This window comes from Nanorana parkeri, unplaced genomic scaffold (genome assembly GCF_000935625.1).
Source record: "Nanorana parkeri isolate BGI_ZX_2015 unplaced genomic scaffold, ASM93562v1 scaffold157, whole genome shotgun sequence".
NCBI lineage: Eukaryota > Metazoa > Chordata > Amphibia > Anura > Dicroglossidae > Nanorana > Nanorana parkeri.
In genome coordinates this window covers 1,405,814-1,423,632 of record NW_017306425.1, presented here as the reverse complement: position 1 = coordinate 1,423,632, position 17,819 = coordinate 1,405,814, and the positions used below count along the sequence as shown (strand labels likewise).

At 40.3% G+C, this 17,819-nt stretch overlaps 1 protein-coding gene across 1 annotated transcript; it reads right to left on the bottom strand.

The window, feature by feature from the left end:
• Positions 1-2,648: 2,648 nt before the first annotated feature.
• BMP10 (bone morphogenetic protein 10) lies at positions 2,649-17,241 on the bottom strand. Its single transcript, XM_018554418.1, has 2 exons — positions 16,613-17,241; positions 2,649-3,906 (listed from the first exon to the last, which is right to left on the bottom strand). The coding sequence occupies exons 1-2, from the start codon at positions 16,929-16,931 to the stop codon at positions 2,975-2,977; spliced, it is 1,251 nt and encodes a 416-aa protein (XP_018409920.1). The 5' UTR covers positions 16,932-17,241; the 3' UTR covers positions 2,649-2,974.
• Positions 17,242-17,819: the final 578 nt, after the last annotated feature.

Genomic DNA, 17,819 nt, shown 5'->3' with positions numbered 1-17,819 from the left:
TACATCTGCATGTAAACCAGGCCAAAAGAATCTCTGGGTTATTCTCTCCTTAGTTTTCTCTATAACCAGGTGTCCACCCATTATATGACCATGAGCAAGATTTAATACCATCCTGCAGTACGGTTTCTTGACTACTAGCTGTTCCCCCATACTATGTAACTATGTAACCAGGTGTCCACCCATTATATGACCATGAGCAAGATTTAATACCATCCTGCAGTACGGTTTCGTGACTACTAGCTGTTCCCCCATACTCTCCCTTGGCTTTACCTCTTGATACAGCAAATCATTTTTGAGCGCCATGTAGGGGAAAGACACCCTGACATCAGGATCAATGGGTTTCCCATCTATCACTTTTAAATTTTCCCTGGCATAAACTTTAATGGCATCCCAGTCTTAGTGCGTAGGGTGCAATATTGAGTTGGCCCACCCTTTTCAGCTATAACAGCTTCAACTCTTCTGGGAAGGAATCCACAAGGTTTAGGAGTGTGTCTATGGGAATGTTTGAACATTCTTCCAGAAGCGCATTTGTGAGGTCAGGTACTGATGTTGGAGGAGAAGGCCTGGCTCGCACTCTCCGCTCTAATTCATCCCAAAGGTGTTCTATCGGGTTGAGGTCAGGACTCTGTGCAGGCCAGTCAAGTTCCTCCACCCCAAACTCGCTCATCCATGTCTTTATGGACATTGCTTTCTGCACTGTTGCGCAGTCATGTTAGAACAGGAAGGGGCCATCCCCAAACTGTTCCCACAAAGTTAGGAGCATGAAATTGTCCAAATTGTCTTGGTATGCTGATGCCTTAAGAGTTCCCTTCACTGGAACTAAGGGGAAAAGCCCAACCCCTGAAAAACAACCCCACACCATAATCCCCCCTCCACCAAACTTTACACTTGGCACAATGCAGTCAGGCAAGCACCATTCTCTTAGCAACCGCCAAACCCAGACATGTCCATCGGATTGCCAGACAGAGAAGCGTGATTCGTCACTCCAGAGAACATGTCTCCACTTCTCTAGAGTCCAGTGGCGGCGTGCTTTACACGACTGCATCCGACTCTTTGCATTGCACTTGGTGATGTAAGGCTTGGATGCAGCTGCTCGGCCATGCAAATTCATTCCATGAAGCACTTTACGTACTGTTGTTGTGCCAATCTGAAGGTCACACAAAGTTTGGAGGTCTGTAGATATTGACTTTGCAGACAGTTGAGGACTTCTGCGCACTATGCGCTTCAGCATGCGCTGACCCTGCTCTGTCATTTTGCGTGGTCTACAATTTCGTGGCTGAGTTGCTGTTGTTCCCAGTTGCTTCCACTTGCAATGCCACTAACAGTTGACTGTGGAATATTTAGTAGCAAGGAAATTTCACAGAACACCTGAATCCAATGATTTGGAGGGGTGTCCCAAACTTTTGGTAATATAGTGTATATCAGATGTGTATTTATCTACTTGCCTGGAGTTCAGCTTTAAGTACAAGACACAATATTATAGATAATATTATACTTGATAATTCTAGAAGAGAACATATGCTATGCTTCAAACTCTATATATTTTGTGCCGCTATTTCACACCCAACACTGCCAATGGCAATATGTCACAGTATACCCAATTGAAAATTTGTAATTTCTTACCAATTAAAAGTCACACATATCAAGAAGGCTGCATATCAAGAGTTTATGGCAACTATATATTTTGCTAGCTGCGTTCTTTGTATAGGTGGAGAATTATTTTCACAACAGTGGGACAGATGGCAGCTAACAAAAAATTATATTGCATATTTTTGGACCAAGAACATTATATACCATTGTCATGTTAAGTTACGCTGCTAGGTAAATCTTGGGTGCAATCCAGTCCTTTAGTGTGATTGCTCTGATTTAAAGTTGTTCATACTGTTAGTATTTGCATCCAGTATTTTGCCATGTTTTATAAGAGAAGTGCAATATAACTCTATAGGATCATGCACACCTCAGTTATAACAAATACCAGGTGCAATAACTTAGTTCTCACTGAGTCACAGATATGCATGAAAATAGACCTCTACAGAAGAAAAATATATTTTGAGGAAATGCCCGTCAACATTTGCCAACAAGTAATTTTTCCTTTTGGAGGTTTAATTTGCAAATTTATATCCAGTCCACTATGTGAAACTGCACACTTCTAAATACTAAGTACTTTAGTGAGGATTACAATGAAGAAAGAACATGTAAAACCCTGGTCATTGTGTCAATACACATATCCTCTATTTAGAACAAAAAACCCATTTTGATTTTTAGAACAAAAAATCAACTCACGAACACCATTCAATAAAAAAATGTGAACCACACTATGAAACCACATTTTTTAATTAGGCAACCTCTGCTTAGCTTCGTTCTTCTAGGATATATTTAGGAGAAGATATAGTTGCTGAAAGTTTTCTGTTCACAACACAGTTAAGCAATGATCACATGTGTTCAAAAAGCCACAAGTTGGCAACTACTGATTTAGACTTTCATTTAATAAGAGCTCTTTAATCCGTATTGAAGAATATTACACCAACTAGAGTTGGACTGTGTATTTAATGTTACCCTAGTTTTTGCCCTGTATAGCCAATAAAAGGAGCTGTGGGTACTCAATATGACTTGTGCCTCAATTTTTGGTGACAAACTCCTGTGGGCTACTACAGAAATGTTTAGGTGTATAAAATAAGTCTGGTTATCACTTGCTATGTGGCTCATTAGAATTTAAATTACAGTTAAACCCCTTTAGAGATGAAGTGACCAATGGTGATAAATTTACAAAGCCATGATTACCATGCAGTGCAATGCAAAAGGACATTAGCCAGCTCATAATAAACAGTTTGTACTATGTCTCTTTGCTTTGCATTCCATGGTAAGCATGTCATAAAACATATATTATCTGTACACACAGTCTTAAATAAACTCTTTAAATAAGGAAATACAAAATGTACAAATTTACAAGACACCGGCTCCACAAAAAAGTCTACTATCTACACCCACATTCTGACACAACCATGCCCTCATATTTGAACTTGTAAGTGACTACTCCTGCATCCATATACAGTATGGATATGGGATCCAGTTTTGTTGCAACACAACAAGCTTTGGATGCTTTCTGAGAGTTCTTCATGTGGATCAGAGTTTGCACAATAGCATGTTTGGTGGGTGTGACATTTTCTGTTAAGGGATATGAGCACACCCCTCGACATTCATAGGCTTCATATCCTGCTGGGGCAATGATCCAGGAGTCCCATCCAATTTCCTTGAAGTCAATGTAGAGCGAGGTCTTCCTGCAGGCATTACCCTTTGCATTTCTTCGAATGCGGGAACTGGCATCATAAATAATGTTAGACCTCATCTGCAACAAGGACTCCTCACTGGGCATGTTACCTATTCCACCAAATTCTTCATTCACTTGGTCTAAAGCTTGCTCATGGTTGATCATCTCATTCAGTTCCTCCTTTTCCTCCTTGTTTTCACTACTCTGATCATCTGAAAAAATCACAAGCAATGGTTCGTGCTTACTTTCTGGTTTTACATCTACGTCCAGTTTTGCTTCTCCAGCATCTTCTAGGTCAATGTCTGGATTTTGTAAATGTACCTCCAGCATTTGGGTGATAAATTCTGACCTGCTCCAACCTTGGACAGCCTCAGTAATATCAAACATCTCCCACTCACTGCTTGCTTTGTAAACCAGTCTAGAAGCCAGTTCCACAGCATTCCTTGTATCTTCACTCCCACGTATCTCATAAATTGTGACTTTTGTGCCCACTCCATCATATGGAACCCTGTCTCTTGGTACCAGTATGTAAAGCTTAAGCTCAGCCATTACTATTGCTTCATGGTAGGGAATAGATACATTGAAGAGTAAAGGGTATTTTTTCACTCCCGGGACATCGCTGTATGGCATGGACAGATCTAACAAAGAAACAAATGACATTAGAATGAAGAATTACAGAATGAAGACAGTCAAAATTCTAAGTTCAAAATATAATATTGTTAAACCTGGTCCATAATAAGTTTTGTTTTTGCTCTGTTATTTGTGTGTATGTATGTAAGTGTATGTACAGGTATGTGATAATCTAGGGAGAAGCCTAGGACCCAATGGGTGCCCAGGGAGCCCAGCTACAACCTTCACGCAATATTCCAGGGGGATAGCCAAATTGGTCAAAGCTGAGCCTTTCACTTCACAAGGAAGGATACACTTCTAGGCAGTTGGTGTCTGATAGAACAGGTCATGCCTGTACAGACAATGCAAATGGGGAGATTTTTTGTGCCTATATCAATCCTTATCAATGTTAATCGAAGGAATTAGGGCCCCAGGTTGCCTTAATTTTTTTTTACATTGAGGGTGTAATCCATCTGAAATGTAAGGGATACCTAAAGTTCCTCTTTACACCTGACTGCTCTGTAAAATTAAAACTACAGTGTAATACAGTGAAAATACAAAATTTAAATAGATACATTTCAGTAGCTGCAAGCTGCTTAGTCTAAATACTGGAAAAAGAAAGTTGCTATTTTTTCCTAGAATATAATTTTCATATGAATAAATACATTTTCTTTGATTTTAAGTTAAAATATATAGCCCTCCACCTTATCAGCAGCACATAATCACCTTTCATGTGCTCCCTCACCTCTCTATTCAATGGCTGGCAGCAGAGAAAATATCTGGTACTTCTAGGTATGTGAGAGCATGTGACTCACTTTCCATCTCCCATGTGACAGTGCTGGTGCATGGTGATTGGCCAGTGCTGAGATGTATGGGCTGGGAGAGAGTCCTCAGCCAATAGGGAATACACACAGATGCCTTTCCTTGCTCCTGATGGTCAAACGGAGTATAAGGGGAGTGAAGGAGCACTTGACATGTAATACTTGGGAGTGGAAAGTTAAATAACCCTGTTTTGTAGGGAAGAGTCACTTGAAGTAAACAGTGCAAATATAACTGGAATTGCTTAATGCTTTCAAGTTAATGTCTCATAATGGAAAAAGTTGTGAATAATATATATTTCAATGTAACAAAAATATTGTTATTGAGTTTATTGAAATGTGTCACTGTTGACAAGGGCATGATAAAGTTAGATACACAGGTCAGGTATCAAAGTGAACATGGAATTCGCTAATATAATGCTTATTGTTAATATAAATGATATAATGATAATTGTAAATATTGTCCAATATGGAAATAGCACTGAAAAAGGTATATGATTGGACTTGGTATAAGTTGTATAGTCAAGCAGCAAATAAACAGCACTACAATGAAAAATGCTAATTAAAATGATTTGACAAGCCAGGATAAGGCACATTGCCTGATAACATTATTTTATCAGTGCACAAATACAGCTACATTTGCTTTAATTATAATGATTACATTTATTTAATTATTATTTTAAAAATAATATAGACTTGTATTTCATTCCAAACAATGAAGTTGTATTCTGTACATCACTATTGCTTTACATAACATAGTCCTGTATCCCCCAAACATTGCTCTTCACCCAGCACTTCCTTGCTATTGATAATTGCAGGTGCCCTGAAATAGCCCAACTGAAGAGCAAGGTCTGCTTTGCGTCTGTTCGCACTGCCCCAGCTCAGCCCCGTGCTGATAGCACCGTTCCTGCGTGGGAACTCATGCACTCCACATTCGCACACTTGTTTGAAGTGGGAGAATATGTATTGGCAACATATGGAGCTTAGGTTTCAGCTGAACCATCTGCAGCATTGACAGGGTGCCACATATTGTGCACTGAGGAAACTCCTAGCTAACAACATAACTTTTGGATTTTTAAACCTTAATCTCATTGTCCAGATAATCCAGAACAGCTACACACATGTTATACATTATTTAGAACATAGGTTCTCAAACCTGTCCTCACCAACAGTGCATGGCTTGTAGTTCTCCTCACAAGACAGAGGAAAACTAGCTATTTAGTTCAATCAACAATGAATACACCTGCATTGAGGAAATACACAAATAAACTATTGGTGGGTCCTGAGGACAGTCTTGAGCAACTGTGATTTAAATGCACCCTATTGCAGATACATCTTAAGGGTAGTCATCATCGGTAAGTACCTTAATGTGTATACACATTCTGGGAAGTAACTAACATAGAAAAGCTAAATGAAATGTGTGGCCTACATCGCCATGGATCTCAGATCCAGTTATCATGGAACATGTCAAGCACGATGGGGTGGGTTTGTCCAGGCTGAGATGAGAGTATATATCAATGGTCTCTGTTGCTTTGCCTGAGCCAGCTTTTTCCACATATTGGTCATGTAACTGCTTTCTGACGCATGAACATGCTGTGTACTCCTAATGAATATTGCTTTAGTCAATGCAAGAAGCATTTTGCTCTAAACTGCACATGATCAGTCAAAAACAACAAAGAGTTTATGATGCATACTGAGGAAAGTCTGCAATACAAAAAAAAAGGGTTTTAGAAGCACATTAGGCATGTATTTTAATGAAAAATAATAATATTGTATGTATTATTATATGGCAACCCTTTCACTGTGGTACAAAAAGTCAGTGAAACTCCAAATCCCATCATGCATCTGACTCTGGAATTCATGCCTGTGGCTGTCAGAGTCTTGCAATACCTAATGGGATTTGGCTACCCCTGCTATAGATACTAAGGGGTTGATTTACTAACCTTATAAACACACCATGAACATGTATACACCTCTGTAGTGTGTTCCCTCCCAGCATGATCTATGGGTGGAATCTAAACACCTTTGTAGTGTGTACACACCCAGCAGGTGTGTTGTGCAAAGCCAAGCATGAATTGCAAGGTGATGTTGTGTAAATTAGCTCTATGTTGTGTTGCTTGCGTTGATGAATGCAGGAATGTAAATGCATGAGCTAACCATTTTTGTCTAAACTGTGAAGCAGCATTATATATGCATCATGTGCATGATTTTTCCATATATGGCATTAGTGGAAATATGCTTTTAGAGATTTTTTGGTTGATAAATACGTTTTGCTGTGTGAAAATCACACGCACCTGGTGTGTGCGTGTAATAGGCGAGCACTGCAGAAACCAGGTGCGGGGGGCCGTCGCAGTCATGCGCAGGCGCGGCGGGGATCGATAGCCCCAGCTCTCCGTGGGAACGCGGTGACGTCTTGGGAAAGTCTCCGTCGTTGCCTCGCACAGGCGCGCCGCGGTCCTCCTTCATCCCACACCTCAGGGCCGTCTAGGTCGGGCGCAGGCGCGCCGGGAAGCTCCGCCCCTCCAAGACGCAGCTCTCGGCATAAAGCCGAGTCACTGTAATTGATCGGCGTCTTTCCGTTGATCGTGGAAGGACGCTGATAATTCCAGCGTTCCCTCGCCTCAACCCCACCAGACTCAACTCGCCTAATCGCCGCAATGTCCCAGTTATACGAAGACCCCTGTCACCAGATAACCGCAGAGACCGATATCCGAAGCATCCGGCAGGGAAAACGGACCGTGGAGAATTTCATAGCAGAATTCACAAGATGGGCACGCCTACCGTGGATCTCAATTCGTGTCCAAGTTCTGGAAGGCTCTCTGCCTAAAGCTCGGGGTCGAACGCCGACTCTCCAGTGCCTTCCATCCACAAACGAATGGCCAGACCGAGAGAGCCAACCAGTGTCTGGAGCAGTTCATTCGCTGCTATTGCACCTACCTCCAGGATGATTGGATGGATCTGCTCCCCCTAGCAGAGTTTTCCCATAACAACTCCGTTAACTCTTCCACCAAGCGCACTCCTTTTCAGGCCAACTAAGGGTTCCATCCCGTTCAGCTTCCCACGGATCTTGTTCGTTCCAATAATCCCTGACGACTACTTGGAGTCGCTGCAGCGTCATCTTCTGGCCATCAAATCTAACATCCAGCACGCACAGGAGCGTCAGAAGAACTATTACGACCTCCGACGTCGCCGACCCCCGGCCTACAAGGTGGGGGACTACGTGTGGCTGTCCACCAGGAATGCGTGTGTTTAGGTTAGTAAATCACCCTCTAAATTGCTAAAATATATGCAAACACCTTAATTCGAAGACAGTTTAGAGAACTGTGTGCTTCCAATTTTGGCAACATTTTCGGTAAGGCCCTTTTCTGTCCCACAAGACTGTGCTACTGTGCACAAAGTCTGATCCATGAAGACACCATCTTTATGAGCCTGGTTTTGAGGAACTTGAATTGCCTGCACAGTGTCCTAACATAAACCCTTCTGAAGACCTTCAGGATGAACTGGAACATGGATTGTAAGCCATATCTTCTCATCCAATCATCTCATCAGTAGCTGACCTCACCACAAATGTGATTTAGGTTGAATGGGCACACTCTCCCACACACATACCCCAAAATCTTGGAAATTGCCAGGAGGGTGGAGGCTGTTTTAGCTACCGAGGAGTGGAAACTCCACATTGATGCCCATGGTTTTGGAACAGGCTGAACAACAAGCACATATAAATGTGATGGCCATAGTCAAGTGTCCAAAAACGTTTGGCCATAAAGGGCACCCTAAATCCCAACTCCAGTCAACTTGTTTTATTTTGGCAGCCTTTTTATTGCTGTTAATGCTTTCCTTTCCTAGTGATGTAATTATACACCCAATTGTTTGTACGGGCATTACAGGATGTGAGGAAAAATGAACCCAATATTGACACAGACACTAAAAAAGCACTTTGGCTGGAGTAAGGCTCCCAGCTCCCCTACCAAGTATTATACTGACCTGTCCACACTAGTGTGGAATCCATACTGTGAAGTCTACTGCAATATATCCAGCCGTGTCCCAGCCACCAGAATCTGTAGCACTGGCTGTGCATCTCCTCGTGGGCTGTACAGCACGTATCTAGCAGAGGAGCATTGATAGATGAGTGTAAGACTTTGTGGGGGAGTGCTAGGGTGAGGGTAACATAAAGGATAACTATATTAAAGTATAGTTATCCTGTAAGTTAGCTGCTACTTAGGCACAAAATGTAACACTTACGTGGCAGGTGATAAGTCAGCTCTTTTTGCATGAGTATACAAACATATACTTGAACTGTGACATCCTAAATAGGAAACAAGTGATTTACAGGCAGTGTTTTGTGGTGACGCAGTAAAGAAGGATCTCAGGTAATGGGACTCCTTTTATGTTTTCTCATAAATAAACATGCTTAGGAAGAACACAAACATTAACTGAAGTACACTGAATGACTAACAAGGTAATAATTACAGTCAGGCTAGAGGCTGAATGTAGAGGGGCCCTGGTGTGGTAATTGTTTGCTTATTAACAGACTCCGTCACACACCAATGCTATCCATCTAAACAGAAGGGCAGGACTTCATGGCAGGAACATGTCTACATATGATCTTGGGTTTTCAGCTGCTATATGAGCACTGTAGATCAGCGCTAAAGGTACCAACTGGGTGGAAAGTAAAATGTAAATATTTAGAGTTTATTTAGTGGTCCATTAAGATTAAAGAGACACTGAATTCGGGAGTTAAATCCTAAAAATGCATTCAAGTACCTCAACTATTAACAAAAATGTATCCTTTTGTGTATCACTCAGCTGTAGAGCCTCAAATCAACTCTGAATTGGCGCTGACACCGTCCTTCCTTCTGGAGGGTGGCTACTTTTGTTCCCCATGGTCCCGGTGTGTGTTGTAAAGTATCACAAAATAGATAAAATACAAAAGATAGATAAGGTTATTTTTGCTATCTTTTTGGCTCACCGGAAGTAACAAAAACATCACATTTCTGGCAAGATCAACCGTTCCAAGCTCACTCCCATGATGAACTATAAATTCAATACAAATTAGTAAACTAAACATGAGATTGTAGTCCATCACAGGAGCGAGCTTAGAGCAGTGGCTACTTTACAACAGACACAGAAACCATGGGGAACAAAAGTAGTCACCCTCCAGAAGGAAGGACAGTGTCAGCACCAATTCAGAGATGATTTTAAGATCTACAGCCGAGTGATACATTAGTAAGCTACTTTTTTGTTAATAGTTAAGGCACTTTTGAGGTTTAATGCATTTTTGAGGTTTAACTCTTGAGTTCAATGTCACTTTAATGGTTTCCCAAAACAGTTACATTCAAGGCATGCCTCTGGGGATAATTGTCACAGTTGCTAAATTGGCTGGTGTCATATCTGATCGCATGGCAATTGCAAATCTAAACAGAGGCTAAGATGGTTCCTTCCTTGGCTGTGAACAATGGGAGGGTTTAGTTCCTCTTTAAGGAGAAGGTTGTATTGAATTTATTAGGCTCAATTCACAAAGTTTTAACCTCAGCCTAAGGTAATCTTTTTTTCAGCCATGTGACTCTAATTCTCAAATTTCATTGAATTTAAATAAAAAACATGGATACTTTTCTTGGTGTGTTAGCTTTGTGAATTGAACCGTTTCTCTTTTAATTGGCCAAGGCATTGTGCTTCATGGAAATCACATTTTCCCCACAAGCAGTGTATGGAAATACTGTTAATGTGTAATGTAAGTTTATAACCTGGAGACTGAAAACTTCTCCAATTCTAGTGTACTGAGATACACTGCTGAGAACCATTGTGTATCTTGAAATGCTTTCAAGATCATTTAGAAAGTGACTGTAATGCTTTTGCTGTGTAACTAGAGAAGGAAAATGTGAAACAACCAATATTTGGTAAAAAGGCATTTGGGTATAATTATCACAGCCGGAAGATTCTCCTCAAACAGAATAATTTCTATGGGTACATTAAAATTCTCCATTTTATCAGAAATTGGTCATTAAAAAGTGATGGGAAGCATTAAACATGGATGGAAATAGCCTAATATTTGTAACGCAGCAGTAAAACATTTTTTCTCCAGTTTCCCAGCGGAAAACGGCAAAACCCACAGACTGTTCTGGAACCCTTCCATAGGAGGTGATGGAGTTTGCCAGATATGACCCAGTAAATGTATTCTAGTGTAGTCCCTTACGTACAGATAAATAGGAAATAAAAAGGGAAATTAAAATTGTTCAGTAATTAGCTAAGCATTGCATATTTTCATTTTAATAATCCAACCCCTTCTTTGTGAGTTTTCAAGTTGGAGCTTTGCCTACTTATTTATATAGTCCCAGGTCACTATATCTGATGCAGCTTTAATGAACCATAGATTTTGCTAAGAGTTTTAGTTCTGGAAGTTGAGAATCCATTCTACCTAATGACTGTATAGACTAACCTGTAGTGGGATCTTAACATGATTAGGATCGACAGCCTCTGTAATGGGAACAGACATGAATTTATCCTTTAGCAATAGCTTTCCAGATCAAGTTTCATCCAACAGTGAGTGTCACGTGCCAGCACTTTATAAACAAAGCCATTGCTAATACTGTACAATTGTCTTGACACGCCAACAGAATATTCTATAACTGTTACAAAGACTTGGTGGGAATACAGACTGAATACTACAGTTGGCTTCCCTGTTCCCCAAAGTCTAATAAAATATGTATTAAAGTAGAACTAAACCCTCACAGTTTTCGTCCTCATTACATTGGTATTGGCCAGTTTAGCGTAGGACATAAAATGTTTTCTTTAAAGAAGTCCAAAAACACTTAATCAGCCTTTTCAACACTGCCAGCCTCCAGCTTGCTCTGTGCACTTCCCCAGGCATCCAGTCACGGAGTGTGCACTCACTACAGCACAGTAAGTCCCCTGATTCCCCTCCTTGGGACTACAGCTCGCAGAATTCCAAGCAAAACCATGCATGGGTGCTCTGTCCAGGCCTATTTGGCTGTTCTGGAGCAGGCAGTGTCCCACATCTGCCAGGAGCATGCACAAAAGAGTGACTCCATAAGACCATGCAAGCCAATGGAGCCACCCGAGAACAGGAAGCTTGCAGCAGTGATATGGACCAGCTCTTTTCAGAAGAAGGGCAGGCTTTAAAAGATGAAGGATCAGCAGTCAAGGGAAGTGCTAAGGTAATCTGCAGTCATTTCTATTAAAATAGTAGGGTTTACACTTTAATAATAAGCTGCAATAAATGTGTCCGGTCAGTGGTATAACCTGAATTTAAAAAAGACTTTGCTTTGAAATATATTGCAAAATAACATTTATTGCTCACTGGCAAACCTTAAGTGGATCTATGACCTTTTTAATGTTTTGGATAGAGCGTAGAAGGGTTTGAACCCCTGTCAGATTTATATTGCTGTTTGTGTACCTCCTGGAGAGAATCACTCTCTCTGTCTGTCCTGGTAGTCAATGTAATTGGGAGTGAAAGTAAGGGGAAATGTAAAATATGGAGTCACTGAAACTAGAATACAGACATGCAGAATTAAAGACACCCAAACACACACACACACACACACACACACACACACGCACAGATAGACATAGGTTGAACTGGATGGACCTGTGTCTTTATTCAACCTTATGTTACTAGAATTGAAGGGATGCCTTCCAATGGGAACACTGGTGAGGGGATTTCCCTTCCTTTGGAGAGATCTCCTCTCACATCCTGCGGTGTAAGAAAATCTCCCCAGTGGGACAAAGCAAAAGAATATAAAACTTGACTAGGACTTCAACTATTCCATACGCTATCCAACCAAAAAAGAGGTTTGGCTTTAGATATACTTTAACTTCCATAGGGATGGCACTAAATCATATCACTGGCACATGCACAATCAGAATTCCAACTATATTCATAACAACCTTCCAGTAAAGATATAATCAGAGTTCAAGACGAATGCTTTTATCTCATTATTAATGTTTTCATACTAAATTTCGAAGGGGAGCTCTAGGGGAGCAGAAGCCATGCAACCCCACCAGTCTTAGACCACTGATTGGACGCTTAAAGGTCACTGACATTTTATGCCAAAAAAATAAACGATCTAATGAGATTTTGTGGGCAAAGAAATGGATGTATGATGATAACGCACAATATTTATCGAGTGTACTTTTTCAGAATGTATAGCCCGCTGGGAACAAGGGAAGTTTAAGCATAATTAAAGGCAGACGTCCTGCCTGTATATTGTACATTTACAGATTTATTCTGGGGGAAAGCCAGATTGGCTGTGTAAAACACCCTTTGTGTTCTAGAGGGGGGCTGTGGAACTCTGGACAATATGTTACCACCCTCAAGCTTTGTACAGTCAGACCAATAAACTCACAGAGCTCGATAGCATGTATCAAAGACATCCTGCTTATTTTTCCTACCCCATTTTTCCTGTTGTGCAATAGGAAAGACAGGAGGATTATCATGCTTGTTTAAAGTGTTCAGCTATTGTATAAAACTTTCCAGGACTTTAAAGACCTCAGGCCATCACAGAAATAAAATTATTGCTATGCAGTATTTCTTAGTAAATTAAAAGAGTTTTTGGGGCTGCAGATTGTTTACAATGACTATTGGACAATAATCTCAGTACACCTGCATTACGTTTAGTTTCCTGAGGTCGTTTTAAGGATCATTTTGATTGCGATTTAAAGTGACACTAAACTCAGGAGTTGCATTTAAGAATCTTAACAAGACTGGACCGTATTTGTGTATCACTCAGCTGTAGATCCTCAAATCATCTCTGAATTGGTGATGACATTGTCCTTCCTTCTGGAGGGGGGCTACTTTTGTTCCTCATGGGACCTGTGTGTGTTGTAAAGTAGTCACCGCTCCAACCTCACTCCTGTGATGGACTATAATCTCATGTTTGGTTTATTAATTTGCATTGAGATTGTAGTCTATCATAGGAGTGAGCTTGGAGCAGTGGATACTTTACAACACACATGAACCATGGGGAACAAAAGTACCCACCCTCCAGAACACTGCATATTCCATTTAGGTACCTTTGATGGGTAAATATCGCAGCATGAACTACTTCAAATTTTAAAATACATATTCACTGAGGCTGAGTTACTAAAAGGACTTGAGAATCTTCACATTGCCTCTAAAGTGACCCATAGCATGTGTGCCCAAATGCAACACAAAATAAATATGGATGCAATGCATCTGCTAGTGTGCAGGTACCCTTAAAGAAGAAAGGGAACAGTTTCTTACCCTCAAAAATCAATAAGCCGGTTCCTATCTAAAAACAGCTGGATTCTAAATGGACCGCCCACCCCGTTACAAATCAGCTTCTGTAATCCATGCAATTCTAAATGTTTATAAAGTAACTCAATATCATTTTAAAAGAAAATAGCTAATACATTTTAGAAACAGCAACATGAACAATAAAAATTGTTAATTAATTTAATAATTATATAAATATTTTACATTAAAAACATATATGTTAATTTAGAAGTCAAACATGAACAATATATATTGTAGTATTCATAAATGTGTGTAGGGACTTAAACATGTTTGACTTTGTATATATAATAATATTTTTGAGACCTAGTGAACTTTTGCAGGCTCGTTCAACCTGTGAACGGCTGTTCATAGTTCTTTTGACGTGTTTACTAAGAAGAAGTCTGATGTGTATAAAATAAAAAAATTGCTTCCTATATGGTATCGTAAATTCAGCATTTTAAATGTTTTCATAAACCCTTTTGAAATGGTTCAATATAATTTTAGATCAGCAGAAGTCATCACTTAGCAAGTGTCCTTTCAGGGGCAACTTTGAATCTGAATGATACTTTGTGTTACAAATACCCCACTATCCTGTAACCTCCAGCAAGAACTTTAGGTGAGGCCTTTCCCACAACAGAATGAATTTTATGTGAGTCTGGAGAGAGATGACTTGATATTGAAGATGAGAAGCAGCTGGAACTATTGTATAAAGTCTCTGATAGTTTGAAGGTTTCGCTTTTGTGAGCAAATAAATTGTGAAATGGTTGGAAGGTTGCAGATATTCTTCTTTCGTGTCTCTATTCAAGCTAAGCGGGAGACACAGACAGGATCTTACATACACAAGCCAACTTATTTTAACTCTTGCGGTGCGGTTTTCAGAGGATGTTTTGGTATAAACTGCTGCTTGGAGATGTAATGTAATTGCTTAGAGAATAAGTGTTATGCTTTGTTGGTTGGAGCATGGAAGGTTCTAAAGATAAATATGTTAATCAGTTCATCTAGCTGGATGGAAAACCTTTTCCTTAAAGTGACACTAAACTCTGAAGTTGGATGTTAAAATTGCATTCAAGTACCCTAACTAGTAACAAAAATGTATCTTATTTGTGTATCACTCGGCTGTAGATCCTCAAATCATCTCTGAATTGGTGCTGACACTGTCCTTCCTTCTGGAGGGTGGCTACTTTTATACCCCATTGTCCCTGTGTGTGTTGTAAAATAGTCACCGCTCCAAGCTCGCTCCTGTGACGGATGGACTACAATCTTAATACAAATTAGTAAACTAAACATGAGATTGTAGTCTATCACGAGAGCGAGCTTGGAGTGGTGGCTACCGTGCAACACACAGGCACCATGAGGAACAAAAGTAGCCACCCTCCAGAAGAAAGGACAGTGTCAGCACCAATTCAGAGATGATTTGAGGATCTACAGTTGAGTTGAGTGAAGCACAAATAAGTTGCATTTTTGTTGATAATTAAGGTACTTGAAGATTTAACTCCTGAGTTTAGTGTGACTTTAAAATGCATTCACCTTAACTACTAGCAAAACTGTATCCGATTTGCATATCACTCGGCTGTAGATCTTCAAATCATCTCTGAATTGGTGCTTACACTGTCCTTCCTTCTGGAGGGTGGCTACTTTTGTTCCCCATGGTCCCTGTGTGTGTTGTAAAGTAGCCACCACTCCAAAAACGTACTCCAAATGATGGACTACAATCTCACTACAAATTTGTAAACGAACTGTGAGATTGTAGTCTATCACGGGAGTGAGCTTGTAGCGGTGACTACTTTACAACACACACAGGGGCCATGGAGAACAAATGTAGCCACCCTCCAGAAGGAAGGACAGTGTCAACGCCAATTCAGAGATGATTTGAGGATCTACAGCAAATGATGCACAAAGAAAATACATTTTTTTTACTAACAGTTAGGGTACTTGAATGCATTTTAAAGATTTAACTCCTGAGTTTAGTGTCACTTTAATATACCGAATGTTTTCTTATAATTCATAGGAGCTCTTTAATAATGCAATCATATTTATAGCTGTGTATGACAGGTACTGCCTGTGTATGACTACCGAGTGCATGACCAATTCTCTCACAAATGTATGCCTGAGCACTCCAGAAGCACTTTCAAAAGATAACAAAGATAATGGCTTTCAGGCTGGATGACAAATGTATTCTCACAGCCATACTAATGTAATTTTAAATATTCTGAAATGTTTATATTAGCATTAAATTGCTGTGCAAATTTGTTAATATCTCAGATTATGCTCAAATGTAAACAGAAAAAAAAAACATTTGATATCATGCTGTTGGGGTAAGTAACCTGATCTGCCTGATTCCGAGTAGCTAGCCCACACATCTCCAAATACAACATCTCAAGAAACTCCTGGTGGGCGTGCATGGCAGTCCTGCCTTCTAGAAGTAGAAATAAGAGTTAGGCGGAAACCTTCTATACCTTAATGTACAAAATGAACTGTCTGCCCTCTTGAAACTGGAGAGTGAACATTTGGAATATTGTTCAGAATCGTGACAGTAAAATAATATCTACTGGTGCATATTAGCTGCCCTGCACCCAGTTAAAATTTACCATGAATTTCTGCTGGTGAATTTGTAATAACAAAAAAATGCAAACCCCCAAAGAACTTATTCCCCCAACACCTTACCTTCATTTTTGAAGCTTCGCACAATGTTGGCTGAAGGCATAGTGGTTCTGTCCATTGCAAACTTGTTGTAGAGCTCCAGCATGTACTCCGGCGGCTCCACCTTGACAGGTGCCTGCACTGGAATCCCGGAGAGGTTGAGGGTCTTCAGGAAGTCATCTTTCATAATTTCCAGCAGAGAGTTGAGATCAACCCCATCCTGCTCAGAAAGAACTTCATCATATAAAGGCAAGTCATCTTCCAAGCCCATGATAGGACTAGCTGTCACACAATGCACCAGTAAGCTCAGGGCCACAAATGCCCGCACAGAGATGGGATCCATGCTCAGAGATTGCTGCTGCTCAAGATTAATCTCAGCTGCCAGTGGTGTCCGGTGTGTCTGTTTTACTCTCTCGAGAGGACACTGCTTTTGTCATCTGGAGTTGACAAGTATGGAAACACTCGTCTGTAACTTGTGACCATTCTCTCTCACACATACACTCTCCTTGCACTTTCTCTCTCTCTCCCTCCCTCTCTTCTTCCCTTTTCAAAAAAGCCAGGTTTCAATAATTTGATAACATGTCCCTACAGCATCCCTGCTTCTCTTATCTCCCACACTAGAAGCGTCTCACCAGATTTTGCTGCTATCTCAGAATCCCACTTTTCCTAATGAGCATTTTGTAAACATTTCCATATTCTGACACTGCCTGTGAGATAGGCCAATTTTTCTCTCTCTGCTAAAGAGAAAAAAAAAAAAAGTTTGCCCTTGTTCTGTAGCTAAACTTCCCTGTTGAAGTCTGCCAAAGTTTCCCTCTGAGAAGTTTATGTGATTTTTAGCTAGCATGCAGGAAGCATGTATAGGCTCTGAGTGAATGCATGCATTTCTTCCAGGACAACATTTACATTGCTGCTAGAAGCCAGTTGTGAAAGAGAATACATTAAAGCTTTTTTTTTTTTAAAGCATATCATCCTTTCAAGAAGGATGGGAAACATTTTTTGTCTTAACTGTAATATTATGGAGGTCACAACCTTATTGAGGAATACATGGGCCTGCAAGTAATTTTCAGCAAATGAGACCTTTTATATGATGGATTTTCAGCAAATGAGATTCTTGTTATATGACTGAATATATTTGCTGGTGAAAAAGACAACTCCCTTAGTGGTCCACAGACTTTCCCACATGTCAGGCTCTACTCTTTCAACAAGGTGTTTGAAACATTTCTGTTTTAAA

Excerpts from the sequence above, each read along its gene's own strand:
- BMP10 (XM_018554418.1), bottom strand. The coding sequence starts at position 16,931 with ATGGATCCCATCTCTGTGCGGGCATTTGTGGCCCTGAGCTTACTGGTG. Across the intron at positions 3,907-16,612 it reads GCGAAGCTTCAAAAATGAAG|ATCTGTCCATGCCATACAGC; the intron begins GTAAGGTGTTGG and ends TTTCTTTGTTAG.